Raw genomic sequence first — 26,528 nt, 5'->3', positions numbered from 1 at the left:
TCACTCTTTGCACGGTTCCCGGCAGCTCTCCAGCGCCCTCTCCCCCTCGAGTCTGGCAGTATTGAGGGGGAGACACCTGTTGGGGGGCTGGGAGGGCAGAGCCCACCGGGGCCTCTCCCCCTGCGCCCCCGCCTGCCCTGCCCCGTTTGGGTCCCGCCTCCGCGGCCGCCGCCAGCCGAGCAGCGAGGTAGCGCAACGCGGCCAGAGGAGCGCACGGCGGCAGGAGCGCACCGGGGCGACCCGCGCACGGAACCCAGCCGAGGCAGGGGCCGCCCGAGAGGCGGACAGAGCAGAGGGAGCGCCGTGGAGACGCCGGGGGCAGCGCGCCGCGCCAGGCTGGTGAGTGCGGCCGCTGGGTGCGGGGAGCCGGGCGGCGGGCGTCGAGACCCCGCTGTCCCCTGCCCGCCGGGTTCCGTCCCCGTCCCGGGCTCTGCCCGCGCTGCCCTCCACTCCTGCGCCTCCTCGGTGCTGTGTAGCGGCCCGTCTCTCCGTCTGTTTTTCCCTGTCTCTCTCTCTCTGGCCCCCTCAATTCACTGTCTCGCCCTGTCTCTTTCTAATCTCTTCTATCTCCGTCTCCTGCTGCGTCGGTCTTTCCCTATCTCTCTGAACCCTGTCTCACTATTTGTCTATGCTTCTGTCTCTCTGTCCCTGTCCCTGTCCTTCTCCCAGGACTGCCTGTCACTCAGGTCTTTGATATGTATCTCTTACTCTCGCTCTCTTACCATCGCTGTCTGTCTACCAATATCTTTATCAGACTCATCTCTCCCCATTTCTGCCTCTACATCCTTGTGCCTGCCTGATATCTCTGTCTCTCTCAATCTTGGTCCCTCTCAGTCTCTCCCTACCTCTGTCTCTCCTTGTCTCTCTGTCCCATCTCCATTCCTATCTCCGTATCTCCCTGTCAGATCTCTCTCTCCTCCATCTCTTTCTGTTTCTTGGTCCTTGTCGCCTCTTTGATCTGCTCAGTCTCTACCTGTCCACAGTCAATGCCATTTTTGTCTCTTCCAGTCTGGTCTCTGTCTCTCCTGTTCTTTTTGCCTCACTGTCTCTGTCCCTCTCTGGGAAAGCTGTCGTTCTGCCTTTTTCCTTTGGCCCCCCTGCACTTCCCTGAACCCATGACCATCTCCCCTTGTGTTGGGGATTATGGGGGCAGCAGGGCCATGCACCCATAATTCCATCCCCCACAGGAGGCCCTTTCCTCGGGGCCCCGCCTGGTACCAGCGCCCCCACCAGCGGGGGGACTGCGCCTGGAAGCTGTAATGGAGGTCCTGCAGAGGCAGCAGGCAGCCCGGCTGGCCCAGGGGGTGGGGCCATTGGCCCCTCCACACCCACTGCCACCACCACGGCTCCCCTTGGCTGGCACCCGGACCCTGCAAACCCCCAAGGGGACCTTGGGGGAGGTTGGGGCAGAGGAAGAGGATGCTGAGGAAGATGAGGAGGGAGAGGAAGCTGGGACAGAGGACGAGGCAGCCGAGGAGAGCCGTCCAGGGACGCAGGGCCCCAGCTCACCTTCCAGCCAGCCCCCTGGACCTCAGCCCCATGAGTGGACATACGAGGAACAGTTCAAGCAGGTAGGACCCCATCAATGTGCCCTCCCTGCTTCTTCCTCTCTGGGCAAGTGCAGAGCCAGGTGATCAGTAGCCTACCCACCCCGCTGCCCACTGCAGGATGTAAGGACAGAAGCAGAGACCTGGAGAGAGATGGTGGAAAGACTGAGGATAGAGACAGGGAGGGAAAGACAGACCCCTGGAGATGGGCAGGAGACGAGACACCCAGAACATGGAGGTCAGCTGACAGATTGAAGGTTCTTGGTGATGCTGGAAGAGAAAATGAGAAGTGCGTAGGAGCCTTCAAGAATTCTTTTGCAGAAGAAGGATCTAGGGACTGGGGATTCTAATGCTAGCACCATTCCCTACCTAACCTTCTTACACATGAAGTCACAAGGTCGTATTCAAATAATCAGTGGGGATGTCCTGGGTTGTCTACTTCTGTCTTTGGAAGGAGTATGAGGGTTGCCACTCCCCTATCCAAATCCTCTCCCTGGCTTGAGCTCCATGGGTGACAGTTCCCAGGCTGTGATGGCCACCACAGCTACAGTGTTACCAAATGGGCCGCTGTGCAGCTGGAAATGACATCTTACTCATAGGGCCTTAATTTGAGGTTCTTCTTTCTGTGGAACCCACCTGGAGTTTATTCTAAGGCACTATTCCAGGCTGTCACTATGAAGATATTTCACAGGGCTGTAACTCTAGGTGTACTATTGTGGTGTTACTTGCAGGGTGTTGGTATTGGGTATTTTCCAGAAGTGTTCGACTGTGACTGGTTTTCTATGGCATTAGTGGAAAACTGGGAGTGTTACTCACTCAGGGCTCTGTTATTCTGGAGGTGGGGCTCTAGTAACTGTTTCTCCTGGGTATAATTTTGGGGATTATTACTTGGACAGTGTGTGTGTTATTTGTGGGTATCCTTCTAAGACTCTGGGTTCAGTTCTTGTGGGAGAGTAGCTCTAAAGATGTCTCTGGGGTTTGTTATTCATGGCTACTTTTTACTCTATAAATTCTTATTGGGGGGATGGAGTATTACTTATAGATGATACTCAGGGACTATTACTCTATGTAAATGACTGTGTTACTCTAGGGATTGTTCCTCCTGGGTGGTATTTGGAAAGTGATACTGGAAGTGAGGCTCAAGGTGACTGGGAATGGGTGGGATGACCCTTTTCAAGTCCCAACCCTACAGGTCCCGGGTGGTATAAGGAATTGTCTCTGTGGCAGCTTCTGTAGTGAGCAGGTCACTGGCCCTTGGAAGGAGATCAGATCAGAAGGTGCTGAGGAGCCCTTGGTTTCAATCCAGGAGCTTCTGAGCATCCACGCTGCCTGAGGGGTGGATTAGAATAATATCTGCTCCTCATCCTCAGCCCTGATGCAGAGATGTGAACAGCAAAAAGCCCTTAAATTTCCTCAGTGTAGAACACAGCCCCAGCCTGACTTCCTTCCTGGGGCTCTGTGTATGCTCTGGAGGGCAGGCTGAGCCTCTGTAGCTCCTTTGCCCTTACTCCCCAGATGGGTGGTTGGAGCTGCCCAGAGCACCACCAGCCAGTAGATGTGTGTATTCGAAAAAAGTGCCCCTACCTTCCCCCAAGGGGAGAGACCCTAATGTCAGTAGTCCACATTTCAGACCCTACTTACCCCATCAGCTGGGGACCCTTATTCAGAGTACAACCTGAGTTGGGATCCAGAGGGAAGTTGGGGTCAGAAGAGCAGGAAAATGATCTCAGTCCTTCCCCAGCTGTACCAGCTCGATGCAGACCCCAAGAGGAAGGAATTTCTGGATGACCTGTTTAGCTTCATGCAGAAGAGGGGTGAGTGGGGTGATGTAAGGGAAGGACCCCCATTTACCAGGTCTGAAAAAGGGGAGACCCCAGGATTTAGTCTCCAAGTCGGGTCCTCTCTGCAGAAGCCTGAGCTTGGCAGCACCTATCCTCTGGGCCCTCGATAGTGTCTTTAACCTCTGACCTTGCCCCCCTCCTCCACCCAGGGATTAATTAGTGGCAAGCCCACTGGCAGGTTAATGAGTGTGGGATCAATTGGGAGGGTGGGAGGGGGAACTGGTGGGGGGTGGGTCCGGGGTGGGGGGTTCCCAAGACTGGGGGGTTTGGAATGCCTTGGTACTCTTTTGCTCACCCTTCCTCCAGCCTTGTCTCTTTCAGATTCCCCTTGCTTCAGGCAGGGGACACCCAAAGTGCTCTACAGCAGGAAGGACTGGGATTAGACTGAAGGAAGGACCTTTTAAGGGGTAGGCTGGGTAACATGTGAGTTGGGGCTGTGGAAGAGAAGGAATTCCTTTTCAGGAATCTCGGAGCTGGAAGAGAAGGCAAGAAGGGTCCAGGAGGGGATCAGGGTGGGCGGCAGTCCATCACTTGGGCTTCTCCCCAGATTCATGGGTCCAAGCACTGACTCATTATCTCTCTACAAAGCTAATTAACTCACTCAGAGCCCGGCCTGATAAGCTGCTAATTAACTGGCTGCACTGTCCCCCCTTCCTTAGTGCGGCTGCTGGTCAAAGTCCCTTGGGCCCACCCCCCAGGCCCAGCACCCCTTTCAGGTACTTTCCTAACCAGGGTCTCTCAGTGGGGCCCCTGGTCCTTTTGCTCCCCAGGGAAGCCCAGTCATTCTGGTCCCAGTGTCCCCTCGCTACACCTTCTCGAGTTCTCCCCTCCACTGGGGCGGGTGGGGAGGTGGTAGGGAGGTCTTAGCAGATTCCAGCACCCGCCAACCTCCCCCCACCCCCACCCCCTCCAGGCTTGGAGATCTGCCTCCCTCCGCCCCTCCTCCCTCCACTCCCTCTGCGGGGGATGGGGGTCCCGCGGGGCCGATAATTTTCCCCCATTAATCAGGCCGCAGCTAATTGTTCGGGTCCGAAGGCGGCGGCGGAAGGGGACGGGATCGGTAAGGAATTAACTGGGGCCCATCGCTCAGCGCAGACAGTCCCCTTTGTCAGGACTGGCCGGCGGGGGCGGCACGGGCTACGGAGTCGGCGAGCCGAGGCGGGGCTGCTCCTCCCATCCGCCATCCCCGGGCCTGTTTAGCGCGGTACGGGCTCTTCAGCACTGTAGGGAAGTCCTTCCTATGATCTATCGCAGGGGCCGGCAAACTAAAGCCTGCGGGCCAAATGTAGCAGCCTGAAAGAAGAGAACAGCTTTTACATTAAAAAATATTGCGTAAAATTAAAAGACCAATAACATGTCTGAAGATATGAAATTCGATATCAGAGTCTGTAAATAAAGTTTTATTGGAACACAGCCACGCCCATTCCTTTAAATATCCTTTATAGCTGCTTTCAGGCTGCAGTGGTAGAGTAGATAGTTCTGACAGATACGTTTGGCCCACAAAGCCTAAAACATTTACTATCTGGCCCTTTACAGAAGAAGTTTGCCGACCCCTGGTCTAGCCTCCTGTCCTTCCTGCTACAGTGGAGGCCTTGGGGGCTCGCTAGGCTCGAACCCCGTTTCCCCATCCCTCCCCTCTACCCCTTCTTTCTCAGTCCTGCCATGATTCCAGGCCTCGTCCAGGCAGACGACTCCTTCAGTCCCCGAGGATGCCCACAAGGCAGGGACTTAGTTTTAGTGTCCTGACTTTCTGCCCACTCCCCCAACTAGGGACGCCAGTGAACCGTGTGCCCATCATGGCGAAGCAGGTGTTGGACCTGTACGCGCTGTTTCGCTTGGTGACTGCAAAGGGCGGCCTAGTGGAAGTCATCAACCGCAAGGTGTGGAGGGAGGTCACGCGCGGCCTCAGCCTGCCCACCACCATCACGTCGGCCGCCTTCACTCTACGCACCCAGTGAGGCCGGGCGCGCGAGCGGAGTGGGAGAGTCACGGGGCGTGGAGTGCCCAAGGCGCGGGCGTCAAGGTGTGGGGTATGATCAGCTGGCCCCCCTCCCCCCCGCCCCACTGGTCTGCCCCTAGGTACATGAAGTATCTGTACCCGTACGAGTGCGAGACGCGGGCCCTCAGCTCCCCGGGAGAACTCCAGGCAGCCATCGACAGCAACCGGCGCGAGGGCCGTCGTCAAGCTTACAACACCTCCCAGCTCTTCGACTTGGCCCGACCGTCCCTTCGGGGCACTCCGGGCCCCGCCTTAGGTCCTGGCTCCGCCCCTCCCGCCCCGCCGCCCTGCCCTCGCCCCGCCCAGGGCTCCGCATCAGGTCTGCCGGCGCACGCCTGCGCGCAGCTGAGCCCGAGCCCTGTCAAGAAAGGTGTGAGGGAAGAGGGATTGAGTTTGGGGTGCCTCTTGAGATCTAGGGGGATGCTGAGATATAGGGAAAATTAAAATGTGGGGACTCTGAGGTCGGGAGGCATTAAATTATGGGGGCAATAAGGACTGATAGGGCACTGAGGTTTGGTGCACGCTGAAGTTTAGGGGTCCTAAGGTTCTGAGGATAAAGGACCAAGAAGAGGTCCTTTACCCAGAGCAGCTCTATTCCATTCCTGTCCACCTGGGGCTCCTGTTTGCATGTCGTCTGTGACTCCTGTGACCTGTATTACTTAACAATCAAGAACAAGAAAATCCCCCAAATTGTCTTGGACCAACCTAGACATGTATATCGGCTTTTTTTGGCCTCTCCAGCTTCAGAGCCTCTAGGCTGAGATTCTGGTTGAGAGGGGAAATTGAATGTGGTGCTTAAAGTTGGGTGACCTCCCTTGGTCCCAGGTCTGGGGGGAGAACCAAATGCAGAGATGGAGTTGGTTGGGCTAGGGGAGCTGAATGACTTATTCTTCCAGAGGAGAGTGGAATTCCAACCCCCCCTCGACTGGCACTGCCTGTAGGCCTGGCCTTGGGACCTGCACGGGAGAAGTTGGCACCAGAGGAGCCCCCAGAGAAGAGGGCTGTGTTGATGGGGCCCACGGACCACTCTCGACCTGGCATACCCCCCAGTTTTTTGCCTCGTGGCAAGATTTCCCTGAGGGGTGAGGAGGGGCTTATTGCTGAGAGGGCTTTGGGTCTGTACACAGAGTGAGGACAGACCCATCACTGACAGGCCTTGGAGGTGGGGCAGATAGATCCCTTAATAGACAACTGTGTGATGATAGGTGTGGGGCTGAAGTGGAAAGGGGGTTGTCTATAGGGATGAAGGGGGGAACTTGTAAGTCTGAAATTTGATTCCCCAAAATGTGACTCCCCTGCCCCCTCCTGGACAGAAGAGCGGCTGGATGGGCCTCTCAATCTGGCAGGCAGTGGTATCAGCAGTATCAACATGGCCCTAGAGATCAACGGGGTGGTCTACACTGGTATGGGTACTAGAGGCTGTCTATGCTGGCATGAAGTCAAGGGTATTTACACTGGCATGGGGATTTTAGACTTTCTCTACTAGCATGAGGTTCAGGAATATCCAAACTTGCATGAGTAACATGGGGTTCTGGGGATTGCTACACTGGCATGGGTTAAAGGGGGTGTCTACACAGCATGCAGTCTAAGGCATGACCTCTCTGGCATGGGTACCATGGGATGTCAGCCTTGTCATGGGCCTATGTATCAGTGTAAATATTTATTGTTTACCTTTTCAAAAGTATCTATGTTGGCATAGGAATTTCTAACTGACCAAAGAGGCTTGTACTCATTGTTTTGTGGCAGAGGTATATGTGTGGGTGTTCAGGTCACTCAGGACACTGACATTTTCCCCCCCTCTTCTGTTTCCTTGCCCCCCCTTTTGTGTTTGCCCTTTACCATCTCCTCATCCCTTTGCCAGGTGTCCTCTTTGCACGCCGCCAGCCTGTGCCAGCTTCCCAGGGCCCAACCAATCCTGCACCCCCACCCACTACAGGGCCCCCTTCCAGCACCTCACCCTGAGAGCCCCACATGGAATTAAGAGTCACAGCCCTTGCTGAGTGGGGAGGAGACCACACACACACACACACACACCTTGATTCTTCCAGGATGCCCACTCTAGGAACCAGCCCTGGGAAATGACTACTCTTCCTCTGTGCCATGTGGACTTGATGTCAAAGAGTTTTCTTTTGATGGTACATCTACCTCATTGTAAAGGGAAAGCACCTCTTCCTTGGCCAATTCCAGCAGCATCTACCAAAGAGTTCTGTCCCCATTAACCCCCATCATCTCCTCATGTGCCCCCCTATGTCTGTGTCATCTCTAGGATCCCACCTCTTCGAGTCAGACCTGCTTCTCTTCAGGAGCCAGGTGAAGGGTTGGGTTGGGGTGTTGTGAAGGAGCGGTCCCTCAGGTCATATTGAATAATAAAACTGCAGTTCCTCCCTTTCCAGTGCCTCCTTTCCTTCTTGTTTGAGTCTGGGGATTAGGGAGGAATTATGTGGTTTTACACATGCTGTGTTGAGCCAAGGGTTCTCAGAGGGGAAGACAGAATAGCAAAGTTCCATGAGAGTAGGAGAGCTCAGTCTCACGAATCAGATTGCCTGAATTCAAATCTCGATTCTGCCACTATAGTGCTGAGTGGCCTTAATCTCTTGAACCTTAGAGCACTCCCCAAAACTATGGTATCTCTCAGGGCTTCCTTCTGACCTATGGGAACAGATCAATCCTGGAATAATAGGTGTATTTATATGTGTAACCTTATGGAATGGGGTGGGGAAACCTATTTGGTATCCTGTAATTAGAAGAAAGGCAATGATTGTCTTGATAATAGCAGGGGGAAGCAAGAGTAGGGCCTGACAGGTAACCGTTACCTAGGTAACCAGACAGCTTTTAACACCTTGCACCAGCCTCCCTGGTCAACTTCCGCCACCGAAGGCCCGAATAGTGTCGTCACTTCCTGTATAGAGGGGCGCTCTTGTGCGCTGATTGGCTAGCCTTCTCTATTTGGACGGACGTCCCTCCCTCTGGCTGTTCCCCGTCTGAGGCAGGGCTCCAGTAGCTATGGCGGCTGTGACTGATGTACAGCGGCTACAGGCCCGTGTGGAGGAGCTGGACCGCTGGGTGTACGGGTCGGGCGGGTCGCGCGGCTCGCGAAAGGTGAGCGATCTGGGGTCCACTGGTCCCTTTCTGAGGCAGAGCAAGAGCGGTCTACTGGCCTGGTCCTCAGGATAGGTGCTACCGCTCCAGTCTGGTCAACCTCCCGGAGTGTATCGGACTCTCAGGCTCCATTCCCATGGAGGGCGCTGCGATTTTTTTGGCTCAGTTGAGATGGCCTCGGTGTGTATTGTGACTAAGACCCCGCCCCTGCTCTCGCGGGCTAGCTGGGGAGACCTGACACACTAGAGAAACTAAGAAGTGTCTTAATAAGCTGAAATCCACAATGGGAGAGCCGTCATGGAGCCCCAGGTAATTAATTGTTAAATGAATTGTGCAGAGGTCCATGGGACCCCAGAGTATAAAGGGATAAGGAAGTCTCCAGCGGGTGAGAGGTGAGGTCTGAGAGAGCCAAGATTAGGAGGGAGGGGGTTGGATACTGAGTGTTCAGGTGTGGTCCGGCACCCCACCCCGGTGACTGAATTTTAGCAACTGTGAAATTCAGTTGCCCTCCCATCCCGTTTTTCCTATGGGAAGACCTTTTATTGAAGGTGGAGTTTAGTGCTTCAGAAGTAAGGATGTCTTTTTACACTGCTTGTGGAATTAGTTGTTCCTAGAAGATTGTGCCCCATTTGAGAACTGAGTTCTCAAAACATTCTCTCCTTTGACATATATGGTGCTAACCCTGCTGGTTTTCCTCCTACCTTCTGGCTGCTGCTGCTAAGTCTTACTTGCCTCCCCATATAGTTAACCCTTGAATTTTGGCATTCCTCATACTCTAACATAAAACCTGGGTGAGATCATTCATTTCAACAGCCTCTCTCTTCGACCCTGTAATATTGAAATTCCTCACACTCTACCTTTAAAGCCTAGCTAGGTTCAGCCAGAGAAGTAGGAACCAAGGGATATATAGTATATGCTAGTGCCCCATAACTAAATAGTTCATTACCTCCTAGTTAGACTTGAAATTCGCCAAGGAGTACGTGATTATCACTCTTCACTGAGGATTCCAGAAGGTGGGGTTGCATCTCATTTAATACAAGAGAAGACCAACTTAGATTGCTGCGACAAGGAGGTTTGGGAGTCGGAGGGAATGAGGATTCTTTTCCTCTTCCAAACCTTAAGCCAGGTGGTGAATCTTGGCATTAACTTCCACTCCCCCTACAGGTGGCTGATAGTCTGGTCAAGGTGCAGGTTGCTTTGGGGAACATCGCCAGCAAGAGAGAGAGAGTGAAGATTCTGTATAAAAAGAGTAAGTGCTTCTATGGGGTGCCTGTCTGCCCTCCCTCCTATGCTTATACTTTCTGGGACCTGGCCCTGGACCTGACCCTTTAGCCCAGTAGATCGTTGGAGTCACCCTTTGGGGTTAGAATGTGAAGATGTTTCCCTGCTGAAATGGTGAATGGGGGTGTGCTTTCTACTTTATTCCAAGCCCATGACAGTGTCCTAAGTTATGGGGTAAGAGCTCTGCCTGGAAAGGTCTCCTTGGTGAAGGAAGAAGGGTATGGGATTTTCAGAGGCCGGAAAGAAATTAGGCACTGAGAGCCCCAGCCTTGGGTATCAGATGGTGTCAAAGCTAGCCACCTGCTCAACAACTAGAAACTAGAAAAAGCTCTGGCATTGAGAGGCAAGGGGCCTTCCACCCTTGGTGAAGATAGGTCAGTGGAAATGCCGAGGGCCCCAGGGTAGTGGAGGCAATTGTGTTCCCAGCTGTAAAGTTTGAGATTGGTCAGCAGATGATCAGAGGGGAGAGATACAGAAGTGGGGATAGAGGAACTGGTAGAGGCCTGCTGATGGACACTTTCAGTATCATCTCACTCAAGGCTCTCCCCAAGGTTGACCACTCCCCTGATATCTTTCATAAGACAGATTCTCACTCCTCAGCCCTATTCCAATTTCCATCTTGCTACTTTTCCAGTTGAAGACCTGATCAAATACCTGGATCCTGAGTACATTGACCGCATTGCCATGCCTGATGCCTCTAAGCTGCAGTTCATTTTAGCAGGTATTCTGAACAGTGTGTGCATGTGTATCTGGGGATGTAGATGTGGGGAAAGCTGGGCACAGAGATGGACTTCCTACTACTATTTTTATGGATTCAGCCCTAGAAGCTGCTATCTGGAATTCTGACCTGGCTCTGGGCTGAGGCCCGAGGTGGTCCTGTGGTCCTCTAATAGGCATTGGGTACAGTATATTTCTGAGGCCGCTGCAGGCCATGATGCCAACCACAGTGGGAGCTGGGAGCTGCTCCAGTGTACTATCAATGGTCTGCCTCTGTGGTTTTCCTTTAGAAACTTCCTCACTTCTGCTCACTAGACAGAGGAGCTTTTAGGAAAGGATGGGGCAGAGAGAATTGCGTTTTGGAGAGTTGAGAATATTGGCATGAGTTTCAACATCTTTTTTTTCATGTGAGAAAGCTCTGGGGTTTGAGTTCTATGCAGGAACTAGTGCCTTAGCAATGTCTGCTAATAAGCTAGCCAGCCACTCCATGAGGCAGGGTTGCCAAGCATCTATGTTTGTTCATTCATTTAAAAGATGTTTAATCATTATCTACTGTGATCTGGACTTCTAGGTGTGAGGTTCACAGCAGTGAAACAGAACATCCCTGAGTCATTGCTATGACTTGGGCACCAGATTCAAGAGAGATTCTGCACTGACTCTCCATCCATCCCTGTGGCCACTGGCTCAGAGTTCATCCCCTTATGCATAAACAGTTGCAATCTCCTAAGTCATTTTCTTGACCCTAGTCTTTCCCTTTCGGCACGTGGTCTAGTATCATCTCCCCAAAACACATTTCCAACGTGCAGTTTGTCTACTTTCCAGCCTCAGTCTCTCTCTCTCTCTCTCTACCCCACCCCCCCGCCTTGCCCTGCTAGGATAAAGTCCTAATTCCTTAGCTTGCAATTCAATGCCTTCTATAGACTGCTGGATCTATCTTCCATCCAGCTGTTTCCTATGCTCTCTATACTCCAATTAATCCAACTGAATGAATGCTTTTTCTCTACTAATTGACAAGCATTCCTTCCTCCAAACATTTGACATAACAGTCCTCCCTTCTTGAATGCCTTTTCCCGTTCTTTGCAGCCATTGAAATTCCCTGTGCACAGCCCAGCCCAGATTCTACTTTCCTCACCAGACTCTCCTACTACTGTTCATCTCTCCAGGAGCTTGTAGTTGTCTGTGCCTCTCAGAGCCACTGAGAAGAACCTGCCTGATAGTCTGCCACATGTCTCTTTTTTCATGCCTTCCCAGGAGTCCTTGACTGTGGGAACCCAAGTCTGAAGTACTTTGTCTTCTGTAGCCTCAGAGGGACTCACTGAGTTTGTTGATAGGAGGCTGGAGGAAGAGGCCTCAGAGTTAAAATTTGGAGAAAGGTGGGATTTGGAGGAACTTAGAGGCTTCTTGGGCTCAAGGTGGGTCAGATTAGAGGCGCCCAGGAAAGGTGGGGGCAGAATGGGGGAATATGTACCTAGAGAAGGGGGCAGTGGGCAGAGTAGCTGCCCTAAGCTCAAGAACTCAGCCATCTCCCCTGCCAGGTCCTCAGCCCCTGGCATGGGCAAAGCAGTGCCCGGGCTTGCCTTACTGTCACAATCTTGTCTGTTTATGCCTTAGAGGAGCAGTTTATCCTCTCCCAGGTTGCACTCCTGGAGCAGGTGGAGGCTTTGGTGCCTATACTGGACAGCACTCAGATCAAAGGTACCTTTCTGGAGCTGCAGCTCCACTACTCTGCTTGGGGAGGTGGGTGGATGGGCAGGACTTCACTGTGCCTCAGGTTCCCTGGGCTCAGGCTAGGGCTGCTCCCTGTCTTTAACCCTCACCCTGCCATCTGCATTGGGATTATATTTGCCATGGCAGAAAGCTCAGTTTCAGAACTGTGGGCAATTTGGGCCTCAGGACATTAGTGTAAGCCCAGCAGCCTTCAACTCTGGAGAGTCCTTCTACCTTCCACCCCACCCCTTAGCATCATCTGTCCTTCAGGGTTCTGCAGAGGCCAGGTGTGTGAATTGTGTGTAAATTCTAACTGCTGCACTGCTAAGATCAGTCTCTGGTCTTGAGTTTTGACAAGCAGTGACTTTAATTGAATCCAGATATCCATCTTGTCTGTCTCTGGAGGTATTTTTCCCAGCTTCCCCTACCTACCCCAATCAGCTACCTGCTGAGCATCTGACTGCCATAAGCTGTAGGCCCAGCATGGTGGCTGAGGCTTAGGGTGTTGAATTCCAGGTGGCCAGCTTAGTGACATGGCATTCATCCTCAGCCCACCTGCAGTCGTCTCCCTGTTCCCTAGGCCAGGCAGACCTGGTCCTGCTGGGCTGAGAGCAAAGGGACAGATCCCATGATGGCAAAGCTCTCTTCATCAGGTCCTGCTTACCGCAGTAGGGTGGGGGTACAGGGCAACTCTGGGGACCCTAAGGCTCTTTCTTCTCCTCGGGGCCTGTATCTTCCCCTCCCCTTTGGGTCCTAGAGTAAGACTGCGGTGGGCAGGGAGCCCCATCACCACCTCCAGCTGCAGCGGTCGATGAAGCCTAGCATTTGTTTAGCTTTTCCACTCAATACTCTAATCCTGCCAAAGACCTAATAGACTATTGAGCAGTCCCAGGGGAAGGAGCAAGCATCATCGGGCAGAATATGTTGTGTTTTACAGCCGTTCCTGAGCATGCTGCCTGCCTGCAACGCTTGGCCCAGATCCACATCCAGCAGCAGGTATGGGCAGGGATAGGACTGGAAGGGAGAGCAGAGGTGCTGAGGCTCCTAGTCCCCACCCCTGCCACTTCGGGAAGCAGCCTTGGGCTCCCTTGATGCAAACCTCAGGGGAAACTTGGGGGTTTATCTTTTATCTTCCTTAGAGAGGGGAAGGGAGTTGTGTAGGGCCACATCCTGGTCTCCTGCCTCCCAGAGTAGGGATATTCTGAGACGTCAGAAGGTTGATATCGGGAGATACCCAAGAATTCTTGGGGATGGTGTGTCCTTGACAATGGGTAGAACTGTTATGCTCAGGTTCCAGTTAAAGTTCATGAAATAGGGAACAGAGAGGAGGAGACATATACTAGCAGGAATGTTTCCTTAAATGTGTAACCTATTCCCCTTTCCATCAGCCTTAGGACTTCTGTTCAGGTACCCACCCTGGAGTCTGAAAGTGCTCCTTTAGAAATTTGCTCCTTTTGGCTCTGGGGTTAAACATCACCTTTTTGGACTCCATGGGGAGTGAGAATCCCTGATGAGGCAGGAAGGTTAGTGGGAAGTGGGGACTTTGACTCCTTTCTCTGCAACACTTTGACCCCATAGGACCAGTGTATGGAGATCACTGAGGAGTCCAAGGCTCTCCTGGAGGAATACAACAAGACTGTATCCTTTTTGCTCAGCCAGGCCCTTGAGGAGTGCTGTCCAAAGCCCTATTTTTTTGTTCCATCTCTAACCCTGTGTCTCTCATCCCATCCCAACTAGCCTATTCCCCAGCTCCCCTACCCTTCTGGCAGATGCAAAATCTCTCTACTGTCTCACTCAGACTCTTGTTCTTACCTTGACCTGCAACCAGACAATGCTTCTCTCCAAGCAATTTGTGCAGTGGGATGAGCTACTTTGCCAGCTAGAGGCCGCCAAGCAAGTGAAGCCAGCAGAGGAGTGATGGCTACTCCCCATCTCACAGTGGGCTAGGGCGGCCAGGCTCTAGGGCTGTGTGCCAACCTGCAGAGGAAGCTCTCAATTTTTTGGATTGATAGCCTACCAGTCTGCACTCAGGTGGGGCTCTGAGGTTAGAGGTTTGGCTATTTGAAGTTTGCTGTTTGCACTCCCTCCCTTTATCAGTGTCCTATTGTAGTCACAATAAATTGTAGAGATCACTGGAGGAGTGTGCCAGCTTCCTGGTCTAGGATGGGGATGATGGTGGGGATGGAAGTTTGGAGAGTAGAGTTGTCAACCTTCCTAGCAGTTGAATCAGAAACTGTACTCACACTGGTCTGGCATTCTGGGAGGTGTAGAGCTCTCAGGACAAATGCTCTCATTTGATTGACATGAATGGAATGTTCATTTATATATCCATTTATCCCACATTTCCCAGGTACCGTCTAAATGTCAGATGTCAGGTATGGTCCATCTGATCCCTGCCCTGCAGAGACTAGCCAGGGAGACGGTCAAGAAAAAGGCAGTCCCATCAAGTAAACACGGGATCTTTGGGGGCACAAGAAAAAGGGATGGGGGAAGCAGGCCTGGAGGGTGACATGCAGGGTCTTTCAGAGCCAAGGGAGCAGCATGTGCGAAGGCAAAGAGGAACCTTGACGTTTCTCTCTTGGAATCCTACCTGGTGCTATTAACGGAGAAGAGGTTTGGGGACAGTTGGGAAGAAGAGGAAGGGAACACGATGAGAAAGAGCTGAGACTGATTGGCACTTCACTCCAAGTGTTTGCTGCCCCCTTGTGGTCTCAGGGAGTGCTGTAGCCTCAGGCCCCATTTCAGCAGCCGGCCCGCGCGCCCTACCGGGGCGGTCTCACTAACATCTCAAATTCAGTTAAGTCCGAACTAAGTCTCAGAGTGCGAGTCATCCCACGTTCTTCATTCTCGGTCCAAAAAGTCGTCGACTCCTCACCGAACCTACCTCCCAATTTAATCTACTTTTCGCTATTCCCATGCCATTTCACTGGTTCATTCTTTCAACACACCATTTAACAAATATTTGAGCGCCCGTTATACGCCGGGCACCATATGAGTCTCCATGGACAAGCCCCCTGGACACGGCGGCCCAATCCCCACCCCCACCCGCATTCCCCCGCCATCCACCCCTGAGCTGCAGCCTGAAGCTATGGACGCGTTCGGGTTTCATTGACCCCTGATGAAGACCCTCAGTGGCTTGTCAGTCCCCACAGATTAAAACTCAGAACTTGGTGACCAAAGCTCTTGCCCGTTCAGCAGCAGCCATTCCAAACGGAACCTCTTGTTAGTGTCCGAAGCAAAACCCTCTGCTTCGCCTTTGCTATTGCGGTGTGCTCGCCTGGCAACCCCAGCCCTGCCATCTTCTAAGGGCCAAATCCTCCCAATCCGTGGGACGCCGGACTCGGTGATGGCGGCTCCTCTTCTCCGCAGGGCCCTCTCCACCCCTACAGGAGTGCTCCTTCCCTGGGTATTAACGGGAGACTGCACTTCTGTTCCCGGTGCCTGGACGTCTTCGCCAAACTCCGTTCTCCTGCGGAAGCCGCAGTGGCCGCGGCCCCTCAGACCCCGCCCCCGCCCAGCGTGCGCGGCCCCGAGGCCTCGGCGCGCTCCCGGCCCGCGCGCCATCTTGTCTTCAGGTAGAGTTTGAGTCGTGCGCGGCAACGGCGGTGAGAGCCACAACCTAGCGGGGTGAGGGCTCCTGAAGGTGGGGGTCAGGAGAAGTGAGGGGAGGCCGACCGGACCCTGGGGGCGGCCTGTGGCGATGGAGACGGCCGAGGCCGGCCGGGCCGTGGACCCGACGTCCGGAGTAGCCCCAGCAGCCCTCCACTTTAAGCCTCTGCTCGGAGTATCTGAGTGACCTGGGTTGGGCGGACTGACCCTGGGAGTGTGGGGGTGAGAAGGCCTCGACCCTGTCCTAGGGATCCCGGAGTCGGGGGAAGGAATCGGCTCTGTCTTCAGGAGCTTTTGGGTGAGGGCTCTTGGCCCTGTCTCGGGGAGCTTGGAGTGTACGAAGCTCTGGGAGCACGAAGTGGGGGGCCTTTCGCTGCTTTGGAGAGGCTAATGTGAGGAGTCTTAAGTCTTGTTCTCAGGCAGTCCGGAGTGAGCATTTGGGCACTTTCCCAGTGAGCTCAAGACGGGAGAAGATCTGTCCCAGACCTCCAGAAGCTTGGGAGGAGATGGCTTGGCTTGATCCTTATCCTGAAGAACCCAGTATGGGGAATTTGGTCCTGTCTCAGGGACTCCAGGGTTGAGGGAGGCTTATGGCCCTGCCAGAGAAATGGGGGTGTATAGAGTACAGCCCATTCCCAGGGTGAGGCAGGCCATGGCTCCTATCCTGAGAAGCTGGGGGTGAGGGGATATGGTCCTGTTCCTGGGAAGTCTGGATTGAGGAGCAGGGCCATGTCCTAGAGAGCCAAAGTGGGGGGATGGGCTGGGACATGTTGCCTAGCATTCATCTGACACTTCCTGCAGTGGGCAGTGAAATCCAGACACTCAGCAAACAGATGGAGCACTACCGGAAAGCTGGCTCTGTGGAACTCCCAGCACCCTCTCCGATGCCCCAGCTTCCTCCTGATACCTTGGAGATGCGTGTCCGAGATGGCAGCAAAATCCGCAACCTGCTGGGGCTGGCGCTGGGTCGTTTGGAGGGCGGCAGTGCAAGGCATGTGGTGTTCTCAGGTTCTGGCCGGGCTGCAGGGAAGGCTGTCAGCTGTGCTGAGATTGTCAAGCGGCGGGTACCAGGCCTCCACCAGCTTACCAAGCTGCGCTTCCTGCAGACAGAGGACAGCTGGGTGCCAGCCTCACCTGACACAGGCCTAGATCCCCTCACGGTGCGCCGCCATGTGCCTGCAGTGTGGGTACTGCTCAGCCGGGATCCCTTGGACCCCAATGAGTGTGGCTACCAGCCTCCAGGGGCACCCCCTGGCCTGGGCCCCACACCTAGCTCCAGCTGTGGTCCCCGACCCCGAAGAAGGGCCAGAGACATGCGGTCCTGAGGATTGACTAAGCAAGCTGTTCTTCAGGCATGAATGTCTAGAATGACTGTGCCTTCTTTCAGAGGCCTCTGTAACTGCTCAGCATCCCAGCAAGACTTGAATCTATTGCTTCCCCTTCTCTGGTGTGTGGAAAGGGACTGCTATGAAGAGTGATAAGTGTGGGGTGTCTGCCAGGTTCTGGATTGCTTAAGAAAGGCTTAGTCTGCCTTTCACTTCCAGTGCCTCTGATCTGCCTTCTGACAGAGGTTCAGGAAGTGAGTTAGGAAATAAATGTTCTGCCTATTTGTCTGATGAGCCTCTGTTTGGCCTGCTGTGTGGAGGTAGGATTAAGGGAGTTGGGAGTCCCTTCCCTTGTCCCCAGGAGTTCACAGGCTGGAGACTGGAAGGATAGACTCAGGCTGGTGCTGGGAGGATCTAAAGTCAGTAAGAAGCCTCAAGCAGGAACCTGACTATATCTAGACCCCTGGGTGGCTCTCTGCTACCTGTTTTGGGCTGGTTTAGGGACTGCCAAATCAGACACTTTTCTCTGTCTGCAGCATGTATTGTAGTGTAGTGGTAAAGATCATGGTCTTGGACACCAGACTGCTTGGATTTGAATCCTATTTCTGCTAATTACTAGCAAGTTACTGCTTCATGACTTTGGGCAAGTTACTGTTCTGTGAAATATTGCTGTCACCCATAAAACAGGATATATAGTATTTACCTCATAGAGTTGTTAGAAAGATTAAATGTAGAAATACACACACAGGACTCTTAGATACCACATAGGCATATAGTACTATATAAATGTTAATTGCTATCATTAGTTGACTCAACTTAGAAACATGATCTTTCCTATCTTGAAAACATACCTTAATCCCACATCTCCCCTCTAGGTCTCCTCCTTGCCTTTTTATTCCTTTCTGCTCCTTTTCTTCTCAGCCTGAGACTGCCAGATTCAGCCTGGTCAGGTCAGAGACATTAGGGGAGAGGCAAAGATTGCAAGATAGCAAGGGGGACCAGAGCAGGATTGTGGGCAGTGCAGACTTTGAACAGTTGAATCATTTGGGTCCCCCACTGGATTTTGAGGTCTTCTTCAGTGTATCCAGCAGCCTGGATATCCAGTCACTAGGAAAGCACAAAGTTGGGGCTTTTCTGGGCTCAACGTGGCAGGTGGGCTCAGCAATTGGAGAGTGTTGAAATAATGTTTGGCTGAATCCAGGCAGGTGGGGTTAAGATGGGAGAAATGGAGTTGGGGGACTGGAGCCCTCAATAAGGGCTTAGAGCTGGGATGGGGGGCCCATGGGGCCGGCAGGCTGCAGTCAAAACTTTGAACACTACATCCTTTGCTTTCCAAGGGAAGTTGTCCAGTAATGCAGAAGACTCTGATGGAGATCCAGGGAGTATTTGAGACGGAATCCTCACAGCAGCTCTCCAAAGCATCTCAAATGCAGAAGGTTGTGGAGCATCTAACAGACCCCTAGAGCTGTGGTGGTAACTTGGGTGTCTTGTTCCCAGCAACTGCCTGACTTCTGCCCATTCTCTTTGTGGCTAATTCAGGGGTTTTGCTCCCTCACAGCTTATGCATATTGCCTTTTCTCTGAACATCTCCGTTTGTGTGTCTTACCATCAACAGCTCTCTGCAGTGTCACTGGTCCCCAGAGCTTTGGGGCCAGGCTATTTGCAGACTTGCTTTTTGGCTCAGTATCCCATCCTGATGCAGCCTGCTGAGGCTAGGGCAGGATGGTCATGTGGAATAAGCATGGTGTCCTGTGCTGAAGGAATGATTCAGTAAGTTGACATCACAAGCCCTGGGATTACTAGGAGGTGCTTGCAGTTGGGCCCCTCATCATTAAGCTCTAGGTCTGGGGTCTCCAGTATGATGGCAGGGTTAGTGTGGAGGGAAATTGAGCTGGGGTCAAAATCCCTTAGGAAGAACAGGATCTGCAACTCAGAGAATCAGGAAATAGGCTGAGGGAGTGATGGCTAGTGATTCTGGAGCCTTTCGCCTTCTTGGCCTCTACAGGGCCCAGTGGGGTCCTACACATAGAACTCCAGCGAGGGAGCTACATAGAAGTGAGGGGTTTATAGTCAGAAAGCATAACCAAGCCTGGGAGCATAAGAGTTGTGTGTAATTACTGATGCCATTTCTTTACTATCCACTTTGTCATTAGTCCACTGCAGTATGGCTTCTGCCTCCATAATTTCTTTAAAAAGGTTAGGCCTTGGCACAAAAGGTAAAGTGGAGACAGCAGTTTCAAAAAGTTGGATTGTGAATGGGAGAAGAGCTGATAAATAGGTGAAGAGGAATGTGGGATACAGAGGGTGTTAAAAATGATTTATTTTTAATGAATTAGCAGAGATTTGAGCATGTTTGTAGGCTGATAAGGGAAGCAAACAGGGAAAGAGATTAAAGATGCAGGAGTCTGTGAATAACTCAGAGTGAGATTCTGAAGGGGCAAAAGGGAATGAGATCCAGAAGCGTGGAGATATGGGCCTCCCAAAGGGAAGAGGAGAAATGGCTTCCTCTAACAGGAGGGAAGGAGTTGAGGATGCCTATGTATGAAAATGGGTGTGGAGATAAAGGTGGGACATGAGGGAGTTCAGAGCTCCGAAGGCTTCTCTCCCCCTTCAGTGCAGGAGTACAGTCCCACTGCTGAGAGTGGAATGAGGAGGCTGGTGGGAAAGTTGTTGCAATTGGGAAAGATAAAGGATGGGAAAAGATAAAGGATGACTGATTGAAGCTGGTGACCATGAACTTGTAGTGTCATCAGTCAGGGTATGTGAGGTCTAGCAGCACCTACAGGTCAGGTGAGGACTCAGAACACTGCTGCATTCTTCCAGACTGAAGTTAAGACAGGCAGAAATGATGGGAGAGTAGTGAAGAGACTAGCAAGAGCATGCATGGAGTGGAGGACCAAGGAATCCTAAGTGGGTCAGAAAGAAGTGAAGATAGAAAGGGGCAGGGGTCAGTGGCCTGAAAGTCCCCATGAAAATGTCTGAGGTGGGGTGAGATGGAGTAGTTGAGAGAACGACAGTAGGGCATTGTAGCTATACTAGATTCTAGGGCTGCTATAACAAAGTACCACAAACCGGAGTGGTTTCGAACAACAGAAATTTATTGTCTAGACCAGAAGTCCAAAGTCAAGGTTTCAGCATGGCTGTTTAACTCTTACGATGGGATCCTTCCTTGACTCTTTCTAGCTTCTGGTTTGCTGGCAGTCTTTGCCTTCTGGGCATTGTAGATGCACCACTCCGGTCATCCATCTTCACATCATCTTCCCTCTGTGTATGTTTGTTTCTATGTTCAAATCTCCTTTTTCACCAGCCATATTGGATTGGTAGGGCCCAGCTGAATGAGCTCATTTTAACTTGATTACCTCTGTGAAGTTCCTATTTAAAAATAAGGTCACATTTTGAGGTACTAGGGGTTAGGACTTAAACAGCTTTTTTGGAGATACAATTCAACCCTTAACAGTGGCTAAAGGATGAGATGGAGGAGCCAGTGGGTTTGAGTTTTAGGAGCTGACAGGGCTTGGTTGTGGACGTGAGAGTCAGAGAGCCTGGAGGAAAAGTTCCTGCAGGTGAGGTTGAGGAATTAAGAGACTGTGGTGGGGTGATCCTTGTGGGCGATAGAGTCATTCAGGGTAGAGTGTGCTGAGCATTCTCACTGCCTGCCTTAGAGGAGGCATGTATTGTTTGTTTATTGGAATGGAGACCTCAGAACAGAGTGTGACTGGAGGAGTTCTATGCATCCCATGTGCAAGCAGACACCACCAAGTCCTGTCAATTTTGCTTCCTAGGTCTCTGCATTCCCACAGCATCTGTTGGTTTGTGCCCCCTCATTATCTTACAGTAGTCCCCTTCTTGTTCTCCCTGCTGCACTCCATCTGAGCTCTCTAAGCCAAGCCACTGGCTATTGCCTTAGTTTAGAATGCTCTTTTGCCAGATACCTGTTCGGCTATCTCCCTCCCTCCTTTTAAATCTTTGCTCAAATGTCACCTCAATGAGGCCTACTCTGACCACCCCATTTAAAGTTGCAGTTAAGCACTTCTGATCTCACACTGCCTTTTTTCCCATGTTTTTGGTTTTTTTGCCTTCTAAATATAATCCCCTTCTTTAAAATGTTTTTGTTTACTGTCCGTGTCTTCTGTTGAGGATGTAAGCTCCAAAAGGGCATGAATTTTCTTTTGTTCACTGATGTAGCCTAAAAATGTTAAATATTGCTTGGTACATAGAAGGGGCTCAATAAATATTTAATGAGTGAATGAATGAATATTGAATCTCCAAGTATGTGGTCACACCCAGATCTGTCTTCTGCTCCCTTTGCCTCCCCATGTCCAGATGAGATGACAAGATCCAAATTATTCACTGGATGGCCTTAAAGGATCCCCTTGCTTAGTCACTGCCATGGCTCAGTCCATGTTTGGCCTGGTCTTCTTGGGCCCTGGGCTGTGGCCACACTCACACGTCTCACTCTTCCCATGTGCTGTAAGACTTTTCTGTCTGTGAGCCTTTGCTCTTGCCATTTTCTCTGCTTGGAACTCATCAAGAGTTTTCAGAGTACACCAGTGCTGGGCTCTGGCACTCCCTCCTCAGAGCCTACTTTCTCACTTCCCCCTGTTTGGGATCAGCCCTGATTCTGTGGGGCATCTCAGGCTCCCACTCTGGTTCTTGCTGTAGGGAAGTGCTGGCTGTGCTTCTGAGTTTGGTCACAAGGTGGCAGCATTTACAAAGGGATAGCCCATCCGTTTTGCTGCTTTGGTGTGGAGATCCACCTGAACTTCAAGACATAGAGCAAAAAGTCTAGGCTGGAAATTTGGTTCTCACTGAGCACAGTGACCTCTGTTATTCAACAAATAGCTAACGGTCACCCACAATATGACAATATAGTCACTGGGCTCAAAACCTCCAGCCCATGAAGGCTATAGCCATATGTAGGTAATTCACTGTTGATGTAATTAAAACAGGGATTAAGGAAGTTCATTAGACTTCAGGAATTCAGAGCCCCTCATCCAGGCTTTAGGGCTAGGCAAAGCTTCAAGGAAGAGAAGGGAATACCTGTGTAGAATCTCCAAGAGCCAAAAGAAAAAGTGGAAAGTACATTCTGGGTAAAGAGTAGGCATGAGCTAAGGCATAGAGGTGAGAAGAGCATGAGATGATCACTGGAGCATGAGGTTCAAGGCTGGGAGTCTAAGGAATGAGGCTCAGAGGTGGATGGGAGGCCAGACTGGAAGGGCCTGAGTGCCTGGCCAAGAAGCTTCAACTTTTTCTTGAGGGTGATGGAGAGTCACTGAAGTCTGTAAGGAGGGAGTGATACAGAATATCAGATTGGTGTTTCAGAGAGAGAGTTCTGGCTGCTGCAGTGAGGAATGGATTGGGGACACAAGGCAGGAACAGCAGAGAGGAGGTTCCTGTAGGGATCCAGGGGGAGATGGTAAACCAAAATTATGTCTGGGGCAGGCCTTGGAGAAGCCCCCACCAGCCCATAAGAGCTTTCAAGGCCTGGCACTTTGAAATGTTCTTGGCCCTGGTACACCTTCTTCCCCACCATTTGAACACCCTTCTTTTCTGAGGCTCCTTTTGACTTTATTCTAGTTCTGGTTATTCTGGCTGGAACCAGGAGCTCTGTCAGCTTCCATGTGGAGGCCCCTGTGTCTTAGGTCCCTCTCTGTTGGTAGCTCTGTCAGCATTCGCCTCAGCCTACACCTCGGCCTCTTTCAATGTGATCCTTTCAAGCACCACCTGCTTTGACAGAAATACCCAGATAGGAGTGTGACTGAGTAACCAGAGTTCGTGTGTGCACGCATGCATGTGTGTGTGTGAATGCGTGGGCACCTTGACGCAATGATGTATTGGAAATAGGAAATTGAGAGGCATGTTGGTAGTTCACCATCTGTCTCTCTGCCCAGTTGGTAGGACTGATGCTAAGGGGAGGGAATCCCAGGGAGGTAGAGGGGCACCACCTAAAAGGTCTGGAGGTAGGAAAATACAGGGAAGTATTTGAGAAAGGTAGGGTTGAATGTTGTTATCAGAAACTGGCACGAATAGGTCCGGGCTTCTGGGGTTGGGCCTGGAACCATGACTGTGTACTGCCAGGAGGGGGCATCACAGCCAGGTTTTCAGCAGGGATTGGGAGAGTCACCTTCGTTCATAGTCTCATGAATATGCACAATCTGTTGAATTATGCAGACAGAAAGGATTTAAATGTATATGCAGATTTGGTGCTGCCCTCCCTGTTGCTATGGAAACCAAAGAATAGCAAGGGGGGCCCAAACCCTGGGGAGACCAGGCTGGAAAGACTGGAGACCAGGAGACTCTCTTCTGTTGTCTGCTTTTCCCATTCCTGCCGTTTTGATCTCTTTCTTTGACTCACTCTGTCTTTGTCTCCCTTTACCTTGCTCTCTCTCCATTTCTCTGCCTCTCCTGATCTTCTGTCTCCATCTGTCTCTGTCTTCTCCATCTCTATTTCTCCCTCCTGTTTTTTTCTATCTTCCAGTCTCTTGAGTTTCTCTATGTTTCATTTACTCCATGCCACTATTGCTCTGTGACTCTGAGACACTGTTTCTGACTTCATGACTTTCCCTATCTCTGTCTCTGTGTCTTTAATTCCATGTCTCTCCCTCCTGCATCTTCCTGTCTCTCTGTCTCTGACTCACATCTTTCTCTGCATCTCTATTTTTGTGTCTGACTCTATCTCTGATTGTGTCTATTTCTTGGTCTCTCTCCCAGGTTCTCTTTCCTCTCTTTCATTCTGATTCTGTTCTCTGAACCTTTTATCTGAATGCTTGTCTCTATCTGATGAGAAGGTTAGGAACTTGCCTGTCTGTCTGTCTTTGCCTAATAGAATGCTCCATCCCTGGCCCAGCTGCCCGCATGTTCCAGGATTCCTAGGCACTTGCCCCACATAAAATCCTGTTTCAGGTCTGGCCCCTGTAACAGTGTTGGTATGGGACTGCTGTTACAGATCCAGGCTGGCTGCCAGGACACCAGGACTCCTGCCCCAACCTCTGCCTGCTGTGTGCCTCTGCCTAGTGCTTCTCCCTCTCTTGATCTATAGTCCCAACTCTTTCTCCTTGAAGCTGGTGGGCACCTTAAGGCAATGATGTATTGGGAATAGGAAATCGAGAGGCATGTGTTGGTAGTTCACCCATCTGTCTCTCTGCCCAAGAGCTGACATGAAGGGTCTGGCTGGGGCCCAGGTATGGGGGGGTGTCTGGGGCTAGTGGATACCAATCCTGGCCTCCAGAGAAGACTCTTTGCTGAGCCACAGAGTCAAGCAGCAGCCTTTCCACAGTCAATCCACGCTCCTTCCTGCTGTAGCCTCAGCCATCCAATTACCTGTTTGGGGTCCTTTGTTTGCCCTCCGTCATTTAGTTACATTTGTAGACACCTAATATACACCATGCCTTCTGCCTTCACATATCAACAGTGATAGAAAAATGACATCTAGACTTTTTGTGTCCTCTCCCCCCACAAAAATAAGTGGTTCTTTGGTCCAGGTAAAGAACACAAGACTCTTCAGCCCCCATAGTTTCCTATCCCTGGTAGCCTCCATTGGGGCTGCAAAGCATGCATCTGGCAAAGTCATGGATAAAGGTAAAATGAGAGATACAGAGCTAGAGACAAAAGTAAAGGTGGATCTATAGAGGCAACATGCCTCCATATTTTTGGGTAGGGTATGGGAAACTCAGAGTAGGATGTGGGGTGAGGGTGGGTCAGAGTATTTTGAGGGCAGATAAGCCACCATATGTAGAGGTGGAGGGCTTCCCCTTTTGGTTCTGGGCTCTGGGCATGTGGCCTTACCTCCAGGCAGGCACTAGACATGGGGGATGTGGCTTGGGCCCAGGTGAGGAGGCAGTCAGAACAGTCAGGGCAAGCAACCTCCAAGAGGTTTCCCGGCTGAGCTCCCAGCTCTCCTGCCCCTCCAGAAAAGACACAGACAAAATGACTCTTCCCACTGGCTGTGATTCACCCATGTTCAATCCAGGCACGATCCTGCAGCCAAGAATTCGATGTTTTAATTAAAAACCTCCCTGGCTACCCCACCTCATCCCACCTGGGCCAGTTGTGCCAACAGGTTGGAGCAGGGTCAAACAGGGCTGTCTGTGGGGCTGCAGGCAGAGTGAGATACAGGGAGAGAAGAAGAGATCAGGAGAAAGATGGAGAGGGACAAAGACTTGACACAGAGGGTGATGTGGATAGAGAGATGGGGACTGACGGCAGAGGAGGGAAAGCCAAAGCCAGCATATGAAGGAGGCTCCAATATTCACCAGGCTGGTGCCAAACACCTGTCTGTATTCGCTCATCCAATTGAATCTTTACCACAGGCTTAAGAAATAGGCACTATTATGATCCATTTTACTTCTGAGGTAATTGAGGCACAGAGACATTAAGTCACTTGCTGGAGGCCACAAAGCCTGTAAGTGGTGGGGTAGGTTTCTGAACCCTTCGCTCTCACTGAAGTGCCAAGGAGAGAGAGACATGGTGGAGGAATCTGGGCATCCTGGAGTCATCAGGCAGTTATGCAGGGGGAGGGCCTCCCCGTCAGGTGAACAAACATGGGCTTCCTGTCCTTTCTGTCAAAGACAAGGACTGCAACAGAGAGATGCAGGGAGAGAGATGGAAGGGGAACTCTAGGCCACAGAATTCCCTATTTGACCTTCCACCCTGGTGTGCAGCCTGGCCTTCCCCTGCTTCAGCTCCTGCTCCAACACCTCATGCTGGTGGGGCTCAGACTTTGAGATGCATTTTCTTCCCCACATATAATGAGCATCTGCTCATTGTTGAGAGGCACTCCTGCCTCACATCTGCCTCTCTTATCTCTCACACTATTGAGAAATCCTTCCCACTGTCTAACTTCAACCCCCTATGATAGGTTCTGCAGTAAGGGATCAAGATTAGAATTTGGGGACACTTCCATATGGGGGGATTAGGCTAGTATACACTGAGGCCGTCAGCCTGGAGAAAAGGTCCCCAAGGGCTGGCTTTAGGTGCCTTTTGGTCGGAAGTCCCTTCCTGTTGGTCTGGCGAGGAGGGTCATCCGCCCAGCTGGTGGGGGCCTGGAGAGCTGAGCTGTCGGCAGCAGGGAGGATTGGAGTGAGAAGAAAACCAGGAGCTATCCTGGGGGAGCCAGGGAGTCCACGTTATGGTTTCTAATGTCTTAGCCCTGGTTTCAATTACCCCCAGGGTCCCCTGACCGCTGTGGGCTCCTGAGCTCGAGGAAGACTCAGGACCCTCCTGGGAAGGCCAGAAACCAGGAGCTCAGGAATGGAAATCTGGGGGCAGGGGAGCTTTTCCATCTTCTTCTCCTGTGCATGGCCGAGAGAGGCTCCGGGGGCAGCACGGAGGCCAGGGAGGAGGGGCTTACCCTCTGCTCCCAGGCCCCAGAGGGAGCTCTGCATCAGACAGTTCCATCAGACAG

General features: G+C 51.9%; 3 protein-coding genes across 6 annotated transcripts; all 3 read left to right on the top strand.

Annotated features, from left to right (window-relative positions):
* The first annotated feature begins 1,259 nt into the window (after positions 1–1,259).
* On the top strand, positions 1,260–7,349 carry ARID3C (AT-rich interaction domain 3C). Of its 2 annotated transcripts, XM_036898179.2 has the most exons (7): positions 1,260–1,571; positions 3,289–3,361; positions 5,159–5,342; positions 5,468–5,757; positions 6,284–6,469; positions 6,701–6,790; positions 7,249–7,349. In XM_036898179.2, exons 1-7 carry the CDS (start codon positions 1,260–1,262, stop codon positions 7,347–7,349), a joined length of 1,236 nt encoding a protein of 411 aa, XP_036754074.2. The 2 variants fall into 2 exon arrangements, with proteins under 2 accessions (XP_036754074.2, XP_036754075.2); XM_036898180.2 differs by lacking the exon at positions 6,284–6,469.
* Positions 7,350–8,345: 996 nt separating this feature from the next.
* Positions 8,346–14,328, top strand: DCTN3 (dynactin subunit 3). The gene is made up of 7 exons (XM_036898002.2): positions 8,346–8,486; positions 9,651–9,735; positions 10,402–10,488; positions 12,096–12,179; positions 13,129–13,187; positions 13,770–13,829; positions 14,020–14,328. The coding sequence occupies exons 1-7, from the start codon at positions 8,391–8,393 to the stop codon at positions 14,107–14,109; spliced, it is 561 nt and encodes a 186-aa protein (XP_036753897.1). The 5' UTR covers positions 8,346–8,390; the 3' UTR covers positions 14,110–14,328.
* A 1,283-nt stretch (positions 14,329–15,611) lies between these two features.
* On the top strand, positions 15,612–17,416 carry RPP25L (ribonuclease P/MRP subunit p25 like). Of its 3 annotated transcripts, none has more exons than XM_036897999.2 (2): positions 15,612–15,766; positions 16,602–17,416. In XM_036897999.2, exon 2 carries the CDS (start codon positions 16,634–16,636, stop codon positions 17,123–17,125), a length of 492 nt encoding a protein of 163 aa, XP_036753894.1. In that variant the 5' UTR covers positions 15,612–15,766; positions 16,602–16,633; the 3' UTR covers positions 17,126–17,416. The 3 variants fall into 3 exon arrangements, with proteins under 3 accessions (XP_036753894.1, XP_036753895.1, XP_057354767.1); XM_036898000.2 differs by having other exon boundaries at positions 15,729–15,796; XM_057498784.1 differs by having other exon boundaries at positions 15,766–15,818.
* The last annotated feature ends 9,112 nt before the right edge of the window (positions 17,417–26,528 follow it).

This window comes from Manis pentadactyla, chromosome 3, assembly GCF_030020395.1.
Source record: "Manis pentadactyla isolate mManPen7 chromosome 3, mManPen7.hap1, whole genome shotgun sequence".
NCBI lineage: Eukaryota > Metazoa > Chordata > Mammalia > Pholidota > Manidae > Manis > Manis pentadactyla.
Note: the sequence above shows the minus strand (reverse complement) of the source record. Positions and strands in the feature narration are given on the sequence as shown.

Excerpts from the sequence above, each read along its gene's own strand:
- ARID3C (XM_036898179.2), top strand. The coding sequence starts at position 1,260 with ATGGAGGTCCTGCAGAGGCAGCAGGCAGCCCGGCTGGCCCAGGGGGTG. Across the intron at positions 3,362-5,158 it reads TAGCTTCATGCAGAAGAGGG|GGACGCCAGTGAACCGTGTG; the intron begins GTGAGTGGGGTG and ends TCCCCCAACTAG. Across the intron at positions 6,791-7,248 it reads CAACGGGGTGGTCTACACTG|GTGTCCTCTTTGCACGCCGC; the intron begins GTATGGGTACTA and ends TCCCTTTGCCAG.
- DCTN3 (XM_036898002.2), top strand. The coding sequence starts at position 8,391 with ATGGCGGCTGTGACTGATGTACAGCGGCTACAGGCCCGTGTGGAGGAG. Across the intron at positions 8,487-9,650 it reads GGTCGCGCGGCTCGCGAAAG|GTGGCTGATAGTCTGGTCAA; the intron begins GTGAGCGATCTG and ends CTCCCCCTACAG. Across the intron at positions 12,180-13,128 it reads GGACAGCACTCAGATCAAAG|CCGTTCCTGAGCATGCTGCC; the intron begins GTACCTTTCTGG and ends TGTGTTTTACAG.
- RPP25L (XM_036897999.2), top strand. The coding sequence starts at position 16,634 with ATGGAGCACTACCGGAAAGCTGGCTCTGTGGAACTCCCAGCACCCTCT.